This window comes from Temnothorax curvispinosus, unplaced genomic scaffold (assembly GCF_003070985.1).
Source record: "Temnothorax curvispinosus isolate PA1 unplaced genomic scaffold, ASM307098v1 QBEX01012739.1, whole genome shotgun sequence".
NCBI classification, from domain to species: domain Eukaryota; kingdom Metazoa; phylum Arthropoda; class Insecta; order Hymenoptera; family Formicidae; genus Temnothorax; species Temnothorax curvispinosus.
Genome location: NW_020222519.1, coordinates 1 through 11,813, shown reverse-complemented (window position 1 = coordinate 11,813; position 11,813 = coordinate 1). Strand labels below are relative to the sequence as shown.

At 38.0% G+C, this 11,813-nt stretch overlaps 4 protein-coding genes across 5 annotated transcripts; 3 read left to right on the top strand and 1 right to left on the bottom strand.

The window, feature by feature from the left end:
* Positions 1–351: 351 nt before the first annotated feature.
* Positions 352–3,038, top strand: LOC112462790 (THO complex subunit 4). Its single transcript, XM_025028815.1, has 5 exons — positions 352–740; positions 1,361–1,498; positions 1,941–2,088; positions 2,223–2,363; positions 2,538–3,038. The coding sequence occupies exons 1-5, from the start codon at positions 387–389 to the stop codon at positions 2,648–2,650; spliced, it is 894 nt and encodes a 297-aa protein (XP_024884583.1). The 5' UTR covers positions 352–386; the 3' UTR covers positions 2,651–3,038.
* Positions 3,039–3,720: 682 nt separating this feature from the next.
* LOC112462792 (ubiquitin-conjugating enzyme E2 S) lies at positions 3,721–5,905 on the bottom strand. The gene is made up of 5 exons (XM_025028819.1): positions 5,659–5,905; positions 5,285–5,426; positions 4,770–4,960; positions 4,338–4,466; positions 3,721–4,240 (listed from the first exon to the last, which is right to left on the bottom strand). The coding sequence occupies exons 1-5, from the start codon at positions 5,680–5,682 to the stop codon at positions 4,088–4,090; spliced, it is 639 nt and encodes a 212-aa protein (XP_024884587.1). The 5' UTR covers positions 5,683–5,905; the 3' UTR covers positions 3,721–4,087.
* A 127-nt stretch (positions 5,906–6,032) lies between these two features.
* LOC112462793 (ADP-ribosylation factor-like protein 6-interacting protein 1) lies at positions 6,033–8,901 on the top strand. Its single transcript, XM_025028820.1, has 5 exons — positions 6,033–6,510; positions 6,682–6,815; positions 7,661–7,898; positions 8,101–8,185; positions 8,269–8,901. Exons 1-5 carry the CDS (start codon positions 6,484–6,486, stop codon positions 8,367–8,369), a joined length of 585 nt encoding a protein of 194 aa, XP_024884588.1. The 5' UTR covers positions 6,033–6,483; the 3' UTR covers positions 8,370–8,901.
* A 619-nt stretch (positions 8,902–9,520) lies between these two features.
* Positions 9,521–11,790, top strand: LOC112462791 (peroxisomal membrane protein 11B). Of its 2 annotated transcripts, none has more exons than XM_025028816.1 (3): positions 9,521–9,923; positions 10,827–10,942; positions 11,024–11,790. In XM_025028816.1, the coding sequence occupies exons 1-3, from the start codon at positions 9,868–9,870 to the stop codon at positions 11,512–11,514; spliced, it is 663 nt and encodes a 220-aa protein (XP_024884584.1). In that variant the 5' UTR covers positions 9,521–9,867; the 3' UTR covers positions 11,515–11,790. The 2 variants fall into 2 exon arrangements, with proteins under 2 accessions (XP_024884584.1, XP_024884586.1); XM_025028818.1 differs by having other exon boundaries at positions 9,521–9,933.
* Positions 11,791–11,813: the final 23 nt, after the last annotated feature.

Below are 11,813 nucleotides of genomic sequence, written 5' to 3'. Positions count from 1 at the left end.
ACAAAGTTTTAGTCATAATCGTAAGGTTGTAAGAAAATAGACCAATCACAGTCGATTATTCTCCTCGCGCTTGAAGAATAATCGAGTGTGATTGGTCTATTTTCTTACGGCCTTACGATTAAGGCTATGGTCAATGTGACGCTACAAACGCTTTGGAGCGTTCTTCTTCTCTTTCTTTCTTCATTGAAAGAAAAGAGAAGAGGAATGCTTCGAAGCATTTGTAGCGTCACATTGACTGTAGCCTAAAACTAAAACTTTGTTACGTGCAATGGCCTTAAGGCTGCGTTCGGAATAGCACCTATATTATATTCTTATGTCTATGGGCAATACCCAGCCCCAGCAGTACCCAGGATACCCAGCTTGCCCCGCGGCGCTGTTTCGGGTTCATGTTCATGTTCATCTTCGTTCTACCGCTACCGCCATCATCACGAAAAGCGACAGTGAGAGAGGTTGATTTACATCGGTGTTTCTTTCGCGTGTCGAGTTACGTCCTATCGCAAGCTGTACAAATGAAGATGGTGGATAAGATTGAAATGAGTCTGGATGATATTATCAAACAGACCAAAGGGTCTAGGGCGCGCGGTGGCGGCGGCGGCGGTGGTGGTGGCGGCGGCAGACGCGGCAGAGGCGCCGGCAGCTCACCCCGTCGAGGAGCACGTAGGGCACAGAGAGCCGGTGGTGGCGTCATGCGAGGACGCAATCGCGGTGGAATTGCACGCAGCTCTCTACCATACACGAGGGTAAGATATCCAGTTTATCATCGAGCTTTTGACTATTGAATCTTTTCGTATTATACGACCAATCTTCGCTCCATTTTCTACGTGTGCATATGCGCGCGCGCGCGCATGTGTGTGTGTGTGTGTGTGTGTGTGCGCGCGCGCGCGTTTAGAGCTATGTGCTTGTATTACACATATGTGAAGTAACACGGAGTAACTTCAAGTACTCACCTATATGACCATTTACAACTTTGAAAAGATGGTGTAGATGCCTACTTACAATAAAAATTACTCTTCAAGCTTGTTTTCTACAGTTTTCTCTGCCTTCTTCCTCTTCTTTTTTTTCTTTACTTATATACTTGTATAGTTTCTTCTCGCTTGTTTATGTAACTTGACTTGATTTTAATACAGAAAATATATAACAATACAGTCAAGTGAGATAAAGCTCATATCTATGAGGTGTAGTTTGTGTGTCGACTACTTACAACATGTTAAAAAACAGTTTTCTCCAAAGAGTCTACAATGAAAAGTTGTATCGTATCATCAGTTGAGGAATATTAATGAAGGAACAAGATTTTATTTTATTTGATAAAGAATATAATACTTTTCCAACAGGGATTAACACGTTATATTTTATTGTACAGGGTGATGTAAACAGTGCTTGGAAACACGACATGTTTGACGGTGTAAAAAAGGTTGGTCGTGGTGCAATAGGCAATGCAGGGACAACCAAACTTTTGGTGTCAAATCTTGATTTTGGTGTATCAGACTCAGACATACAGGTAATAGAATAATGTACATGAGATAATTTTTGATCAACATATTGAGCACCACGTAATTTAAAGTTAAATTATTATATTGTGAAACCATTTTCTTTTAATTTTTAATATATAAGAATCTATATTGATATTTTTAAATAATAATATTTTTAATGTAATAGAAATATTTGGTATCGGTTCGACGCGATACTGTCGATGATTGAAGCAGTTGTTCAATATACTAGATAAAACAAATTTAATATATTTATCAAGTGTCACATGTGGCGCTAAATGCAATGATATGTATGTAATCTACTGGTATATCGACATATGGATTTTCATTAAAAAAAAATGAATATTTTATCGACGACCGCGTAACCTAACATCAACGCATTAACTTTGATGTAAATTTGATATTAATTAGCATTTTTCTATATAAAGAACCAACTATAATGACGTTTTCCAGGAATTATTCAGTGAATTTGGACCTTTAAAATCAGCAGCGGTACATTATGATAGATCAGGTCGATCTCTAGGCTCTGCTGATGTCATATTTGAAAGACGGGCGGATGCTATTAAAGCAATGAAGCAATATCATGGAGTACCGTTAGATGGTACGTGTTACTTTGAAAAAATGTACACACGTCCATTTGTGTGTGATACGTGTGACATATAACGTACAATCTACGTACGCAAATATTTCGCATCTATTGGTCCAATATATAATATATAATGTATTAATCGACAGGTCGTGAAATGAACATACAAGTAGCTACTTCCGAACTACCGGTCACTTCTGTCCGTGGTGGTCCGAGACTTAGCGGTGTTAATTATACACAAAGACCTCAGACACGTTTTAGAGGAAATCGTGGTACAGGATCTGTTAGAGGTAACTTGATAATATACTTGACAATATATATTATCTTGATAATTTATTTATGCAAATCAACCAATGGCAAAATTGATGGAAATATATGTACATGTGACATATATATTACATATTACACGTAGAGATTTCTCGTTAGCTCTAATGATGTTGTAATTTTATGGTATGGATTAAAAGGTCGTGGGAGTGGTCGGCGTGGAGGTAGAGGAGGCATTCGACAAGCGACAAAGACACCTACGGCCGAAGAATTAGATGCAGAACTGGAAGCTTATGTGAAAGAAGTCAAGTAACAACGTCACAAAATTCTGCTGTATTCAGATTTGGTTCAATCTGACTAACACGATACACATATTGTTGCTCTTTCTTTCATCAAGTATACAGTTATAAATACAATCCTATTAAGATTTAGTAAGATAAAAGTTATAAAAAAAATTTAACTTAGTTTTTATTTTTGACGATTCTCTCGAAAATTGGCACAGCAAATTTCACAAAATCTTTGCGAACTCATCATTCGTAGAAGTTTATAGATTTTTTTAATGAATAATATAACAATATAATATAACAAGAAGTGAAAAAAAAAAGAACATACCTATGATTGTAAAGACTGTATGAATTTGTATGTACTACCGTGCGTGTGTGTTCACCAGATGAAAAATACAATGAGATACATCTCGAAAAGTTGTTGTTTATCATCAAAGTACAGAATGTGCTTCTAGCCCTCACAATCTGATTATTCCAAATGCTATGTTAAATATCAGAAATTTATTTGCCACACCCATCTTTAGGATAAAATTTACTGCGGGATTTTAGAGTACAAATGACGATATATAACATTTTTGTAACTTGTGTGTCCACTGTGGATTGTTTCTTTAGCATAAATATAAGCATTATATCACTATGCGTAGTGCATAGCTAATAGTGGATTAAGGCTGTGACGTACTGTGTTAACTAGTGTCGGATATTGACGATATACTTTAATGCAGTGATGGATATGTAAGAACATGTATACATTTTTAATTATGCAGCGTACGAATAGCAATCAAACGGCGCAAGACTGAAGAAAAACTAACGACAGATTCTCTCAATAAAAAGTTATTCTTAAAAGAAAGCTTGTATTGTCCATCGAAGAGGAAATTCTCAATATTTGAGTGACGTTTAGTTACCCTTTCACATCCACTACTTGATCCCGTATCCACTTCTTTTTTCTTTTTGTATAAAAATTCTTTCGAGTCGTTTCTTCGAATACTTGATTATGCTTGATAAGAAATACATAAAAATGTACATACAAGGTAGTCAAAGCATTTGCCATCGGATGAACTGCAACACTCGTCAAGATCGACGCAAAAGATACTCTAGCACATAGAAGATCATTTTTTCTTTATTTCACTCAAGTAATCACATCGTATCATTCTGTACATATGTAAAAATATTTGCCAACAGATAGTATAGAGCAGATTTCTACGTCGGCCCATGACGGTAGTAGATCTATCTACTAGACGTGTACTAATCTTCCACGCAAGGTGGATAAATTTTTTGTTTCTATTATTTTTTTTTCTTATTTTTGCGTAACTAGACATATTAAATTCTTTATATACTTAATAATAAGATCAGTCGAGTTTAGATAATAAAATTTTACTATGCAATAATAATTGTATACAATACGAGGCAACATTATCATACTAGTTTATTTTAAATTACAAAAGACAGATAAATAATATTGATTTTCCTTATAATCTCTTCAGTGTCCTCTTCTTATCTTTTAACATTTTTTTCTTTTCCGCCGTTAACTTCTTGTCACTTGCGTGCTTTTTTGGAAGAGGTCCACCAGTTTCTGAAGAGGCGCAACTTTCCAGACCTGCCTTGCTACCTTTTCCACCTCCCTGCAGAGATAAAATAGTCGCTCGTAAAAATTGTGCAACAGTGAAACTGAGAAAAAATGCGCTCAAAAGTCTTTGCAAGATAAGACCTGTACGTTACCTGTGCGTGTATCTCTGTCATCATTTTCGCTCGTTCTGAATATTCGTCGTGACTCTCTAAAAGTAATTTGCCAGCTTCCTCGTTCAAAGCAGATTCTGGATTTGGCACTATCAGTAGACATTTTATAGTCTAAAAAAATATAAAAAGAAAAACGTAAGATGTGAACAAGCGTTTATGACATATATATATATATATATATATATATATGTATATAGAGAGAGAGAGAGAGAGAGAGAAAAGTCCCCTATTATGAGATAGGGATCCTAATGTGAGATGGCGGGGTTTCTTCATGGTGGAATCGACAGATGGGACCTATATAAGGCCTTTTAGCTTAACATATCTCATATTAAGATCCTGTCCTACGAGGGGACTTTCTTCTACATGTATCGATGTATATACATATATACATATCGCGTTTCGGTGATCACTTACCAATAATATATGTTGTATTCCGAGATCCGGCTTCCAATCCTTTTTTAAAGTATTAACACATATTTCGCCGTTTTTCGCTACATTAGGGTGGAAAATCTTTGTAAGGAAGTAAGCCTTTGGCGGCCCTTGCGGAAAGTCTTTTCCAAGAACTAATTTCACTCTAAAGAACCCACCGGCATACGGAGTCCCCGCTGTTGGAAAAAAAAACCAAAAACATTTAGCGTACCTACTCATGTGTGTTGCATTATTTGAACAATCAAAGCAAAAGACCGAACGTTGCAAGTATGCAGAGAGCCGTATGATCTCGACATAGATGAACAATACGAGTCATGACATGCGAGTCGGAGTCGGAGTCGGAGTAGCCGTGGGGTTAGGACGGTAGAGGCAGGGTTAGGTTAGCTAACGTTAGATGTATGGTCGATAAAAGGATACTTTACTCGGAAATATCGGTCTCACCGTCAAAGGAGCGACAAGGTGCGAAAAAGCGCGGCCAAATAAGGGACAAGCGATCTTACCTGGGCCCTCGATGACGGCTTGTATGTCGGTGACGTCGGCCTCGTTCAAAATGACACGAATACCTTCGGGGGCTTGCGTGACCAACTCTGCCATCTCCTTGGCCACCCGGCGGATGATTTGCGGCGACAGATTTTCCACATTCTGCAAAAATGTATGACCGATCTTACGTACGATCGAGATTTCAACGGAGATGGAAGCACGCGTTAAAACACGCGCGAGACGTAAACAAGAAGGCGCGTTGTTATTACGGCAGCGGCGGCGGCGGCGGCGGCGGTGACTTTGGCGGCAGCGGCGGGACGCGGGACGCCGCGATCGCGACGAACGAACGCTACATTTTCGTTCAACGATAACGGACTTGATAGCGGATACTCACGGAGCTCACGGCGGCGGCAGCCATAATCGCCGGAAACTCGGAGCGTGATCTCGGCCAGGTCTCTCGCGCACAGCTACGTGATTTTCCCAACTTTCCGGCGCACAACGTAGGAAAACGCTTAACGTCACAACATCAGCACGGCATCGCCCGCAATAACCAACATTTTGAACTGACAGCCAATCGCGTGCCAGGTTCGACCGTACTCTCGAAGCCAGAAGTCGATCCTTTCTTCCCTCTCTGCGCCGCCGTCGCTGTCGTCGCCACCACCGCCACCACTACCATCACTGGCATCACTCGGGTTCCACTGTTCACCGCGCGGCGCGCGCCACCGCGGCCAGTCCCCACTCAGTACCGACGCGACGCGACGCGGCGAGCGGCAACGCGCAGTGCGCACTAGTCACTAGTCACTCTACTCTCTCTACACTCCTCACCACTCCTAATTCCGGCTCGAGTTGTGCGTTGTGCGTGTTTTTTTTTTAATTTGGAAGCGCGCGCACGGGCTCGCCAGCGTTGTTGATTCCGAGCAAACCGATTCTAGATTCTAGTTCTAGCCAGTTCTAGCTACCGGAGCTACCCCTCGACACGAGATTGTATGTAGATTTATAGAGTAGATCGACTCGAGATGATGGTACGTAGTGAGTAAATACGAAATACGGAATAGAAGCCGCCAGTTCGCCAGTGTGGAACGAGGACTCTCCTCTATTGCCATTGACTCCTACAGTCCTACGTGTGTCGCAGCACATCGTCCCCTCCAGCTATCCCCGCAGCTATAAAGCGAGTTAAAACGCCGCTCTCGTCACACGAATCATCACGAATCTTCACGCGATGACGGACGACGGGACGGTCGAAAAGGTGAGTGTGCGATTCGACATTCGGAACCAACTGACAGATAGGAAACTCCTCTCTGTCTTAAATGACACACGCTTCTGTGTGTAGCATAGCAAAAAATCAATGACAGAGCGAGTCAGCGAGACTCTGCTGCGAGACTCGATTTCGTTGGCTGACGATACGATGTTATCCTAGGAAAAACACATGAAGCAGTTGAAGCGGAAGATGGAATGCTGGCGGGAGATAATTCTCCCTTTGAATTCCATTCTCTTGTGGGAACGCAGCTGGCATCCCGGGCTGATTGTCGGACTTGTAACGCTGATATTTTGGTAAATCAAGTCTCGATCTTATATAAAAATGGCACATTAAGGCGTTAAAAGTAATTTGTTTTTCTTTTTCTTCAATTTGGACGTGATTTCTCCTAGATAAACATTCCAGAATATTCATAGGTTTCTAGCGTATATATACATAGAAAGAATTAAATTAAAAAATAGAGGAGCAAATGTGAGGCAAAATTATGTCCTGTGGTTAATTGTTTAAGGTACGTGTAGGCTTTAACACGTTCTATGCCGGACACCGGTGACCCATGCGACGTGTTTGTTACAGTGCATTATTATAATATAAATTGTATTCCATAATGATTACAAAAGTAAAAGAATTATTATTATGAGAAAAAGTATAATGTATGTGTGAGAAATGCAGTGCAAAACAAAGGAAATGTTTTTATGAAAAATTTATTTAATATTAACATGTACGATGTAAAACTACTTGATAATAATCAAAAATGCCAAAACGTCAAATGGCCTGAACGGCGCAAGTCCAGGGTGAGTCCCACTGCTGCAGGTGATGCCCACACGGCACGGAATGTGTTAATAAGACTTGACGAACGCCCTAAATAAGCTTTATTAAGGTTTAAGATTATTAATATATATGGCCCTTGCATAAATTATTAAAATCTTGCGTAATGTTTTATATCGACAACGTATGTAAATCGCCATCACCCTTTATATACAATATAATATTTGTTTAACAAGTATTACTTCTGAACGTAGCTCCCAAAAAAAGCTGGATTACAAAGGCATATTGATGGCTTTGAGATATCATAAGGAATATAAACTTGTGTTTTGGAAAATAAATACACATGTATAAAATAGTAATGTCTCTCTTATTACAGTACTATATGGATTCTAGAACCAGCTCTACTGACGATGATTTCCATATGTCTACTGATATTCGCTCTCGTCGATTATCTCGTGCCGATTTTGACCTCGATCTTATGCAACGCGCAAAGCTGGACAGGACAAAAGGAGAAGAAGTTGATTGAGATTTGTCAAAATGTCTCTGCCACTATGTTGCAGATGCAAGGTACATGGACATCTATCTCGAAAATTCGACACGATCGCCCCAATATTGTAAGTGACGTTCTCTCAAAACTATGTGACTTGTACAATAGTTGAAATAAGAGTCTTTGCATGTCTTTCTTTCTTTCAAGAGAGATCATTTCAATTTACTGACTGCTGGATATTTTTGGCTATTTGAAAATATACAGATTTCATTTCCATATTTTAAAAGTAAGTGAATTACGCGTAACATATTTCTTATTCTTATCCGCAGTATTATAGCGCAACGATCCTCTTTCTCATTTTCTTCGCATGGATCGGTAACACGGTCAACAATTTGCTTCTGCTTTACATCATAGGTAATACAAATTTATATATATTTATCACGTTATCCAAATGCTCAAAATCTTCTGTATCTTATATCGTGCCGTTTATCTTTTAGTGATTGCGGTTCTTCTCACGCCAGGGTTCAAACACAAAGGACGAGCGCGCTGGGCCGTGAAATACGTCTATGATCACTCAATTCGTCGTCATTTATCATAATCGTCGCGTTTCGTATGTTGTCTCGTGTACCCACCGAATCTCTTCGTTCTACATAGTTTTAATCCATGCTCTCTCAATATAATATTTTTCCTTAATACTAGGATCCATTAATGTACAATTTTACATGTATATTCACCGGGAACGATCGTGTATATTTGCGCGTCACGTTCGTTCCAAAAAGAATATAGTCAAAAGTCTCCGCGCTTCTAACGATACAAAAGATCAGTATATAATGTATAGTCCACTAACAAAGAAGATACAATTATACTTAATCGATCGCTATGGTAATATCGTATTCGTCAATGTGATTTTATATCTTTTAAGTATAATTAATTATAATTTATAAGTCTGCCATATTATCTCGTCATTTTCAGGAATTAATAAAAAACTGTTTCGTCTTTCACTAAATCTTGGTCATAGACCGTTTTACTTACACGTAGACGTGTGTGCACAGCTTTTTATTGTTATTGTTTCTTCTCTGCAGGATGAAATATACCGATCTGTTGAAATATATTGTTTTGTACAACTGAAAGTCTTTTTCGTATCGTACGTGCGACGTTAAATGACTCGAAAAAATCAGATACTTTAGCTGATGCAAAACACACATATACAAGCCATTTCAAGCGCTGTGCTGTGTGGAAACTATATTTTCTTAACAAAAAAATGTCGAGACAGTTTTCAAATATTATAGTTGGTAATCGAAACTAAAATAAAGAGATTCGTCGCTAATAAGAGAAGGGAGTAAATGAGCGATAAAAATTACATTAGTGGATTAAAATGGACTTGATTATAATTTCAATTCTATTCAAAATTTATTTACGAAGCGTGCAGCGTCCTATTACGTGAAAGTTGGCAAATTGTAACAAACATTGGCTTTTTCTCAAGGGTAATAGAGGCCATAGCGAACGCTATATCTGGCGGCGAGTTTACCGCGTTCACTTGACTCCAGGAAAGGTCTCCTTCTTCAAGGAAGACTTGATAAATTCGCTCTAAATTGGTAGAAGACGTTCAACCACACGAGTGTGATCAATTCAAATATGATAAATGAATATATGGATATTAGTTTTGCTAATGAATATATTTATCGTCCTCCGGCCACGCAAAGTAATCATCATCGAATATCGAATGTAAATTGTAAAATGTTTCCTAACCTCTTATCACTGTGTTCGTTCCTTTCCATATACACGTCCTTCCAAAGTGCAGAGTCCGATGGCAACTGTACTGTTACATCCACAGTGTTACTAGTTCGCGATAATGACGAGCAATCTTCGTGAAAGATATAATACAGTTATGGTAAATGCGAAAAACGTAGAGAAATGAGACGATGTTTGTTCTGGAGTTTACTTCGTAAGACTCCGCTTAAATTACTACTTTAAGTATGAAAGATTTTGCAGCATCTATTAAAATTAAATTTGTCGCTTTATTTTTGTTAATTACACACGTGTGAGTTGAAGTAATTAAGATAACGCAAGGTTGCAAGATTCTTTCGAAAGAGATCATGGATATCGTTGTAAAGTTGAACGAGCAAACGGCAGGGAGAGACAAAATAATCAGGTATATATAGGTATATGATCATTTTCATTGAACGTTACTCTCTTTTTATGCATTCGACGATATGACTCTTCGTTTCTTTTCATTCTTTTCATTCTTGTATGCCAGCTCAAGTATTATAGGTTATGTTCCGTGTGTACGCCGTTGTGCTCTTGAATGGATTTTGTACGTTCTCGTTTCTAAAACGTCAAACAATCTTTTGTTTACCACGCAAAATTCCACAACTCGCGTGGACTAAATTTTCATCAACAGATTCTCTGATGACGTGAAATGAAATCATCATTCATATTATAGCTTTTAATGTCGCATATTTTTGTGGTTAAGTGTCTTTTAATTTTTCTGAAATTTATTTTAAAAAAAGTAGCATTAAGCGAAGGAAACGTAACGTTGTGTTTAGATATCTTTTTAAAGAGTCGGTGATGAACCTTTGCTCTCAGCTGTCCATCACTTGAAATCGGAGACTTATAGCGAATTCGGACGCTTGCACTAGTGCACACTGAGTGCGCACTAAAGCTTGTTTATAATCTAATTCTTATATTTAAAGTCGCTTAAATACACGTTTAAAAACTTTTTAGCCAATAAAACAATCTGTAATTTCTATATGGATGCTGTACAAATCATTTTACAGTAACTAATAAGTATTTAAGATGATCTGTAAATATAACAATTGATTAAGAACAAGCCTTAGTGCGCACTCAGTGTGCACTAGTGCAAGCGTCCGAATTCGCTATTAACAGAGGAGCTTTTCAATCGTTTTATTAAGACGTATAAGAGCTTCAAATTTTTAAGAATCGGAGACGAACTGTCATTATAGTATTAAAAAATTGTGGATTGCGAAATACTATCTACATATGCTTTCAACAATATTATCAGAAATAATATCAAAGGTATATATGTCTGTTGCAGGTTACTACAATATGGAAGTCGAGCATATTGGTACTACGCTCAAAATATGCATAGCACAAGATACTCCGCAGAAATTTTAAGGAGTTTGGAATTCACTTTTAGCTCATTTCGAAAACGTACGTAACTTGACGGTTTGTAAAGAACATTTCTTATAGCTGACAACGTAATGTCATATATAGTTTTTTACTTCTTTCTAGTACTGCGCTTTGGAAGATGCTTAGACAGCTTCTATTCTGCCCTAAAAATGATCAAGTATCCCGATCCTACGGTTCGAATAACATTAATCGTGGCAAAGATAACAAATGCTTTGTACTTGATGGCAGATCATTTCATCTGGATTGGCAGAGTAGGAATTTTACGTGTCGATCTAGAAAAATGGAATAAAGTTGCTAATAAATATTGGCTACTAACCATCGTTATGAGTTTGACGAGAGATATTTACGAGATTGTCAAGATTTTGGGACACGAGAAGACGGCATTTAAACAACATCATATATTATCCTGTTTAAAAAATCACAAAAAAGTGATGATGGATACAGTTAAAAACGGATGTGATTTATTCATTCCATTGACAGCATTAGGTGTCACAAAATGTACTCCAGGTACAATAGGTTTTCTTGGGATAATTTCTTCCTTGATTGGTTTGTACACAATTATCGATCCACTTTATAAGTTGTCCCCATCCTAAGACGATTCATAAACTCGTATACTCACTCGTCGTACTCCTATACGATGGTATACGCGTATAATGTATATATTCTTTATGTCATTCGTACATGATGTACACATATATGGTTAGAGAGAAAGAGAGAGAGAGAGAGAGAGAGAGAGAGAGAGAGAGAGAGAGAGAGACAGTTGCGCACAAGTGTACATAGAAACAGAAGCAATATTCTTATATTAAAATGTTGAACACGTTTATACGTAGTTGTGATTAAATGGAGAAAATATATGGGATTTATATATATTTTTTTCCTTTTTTTTTTTTTT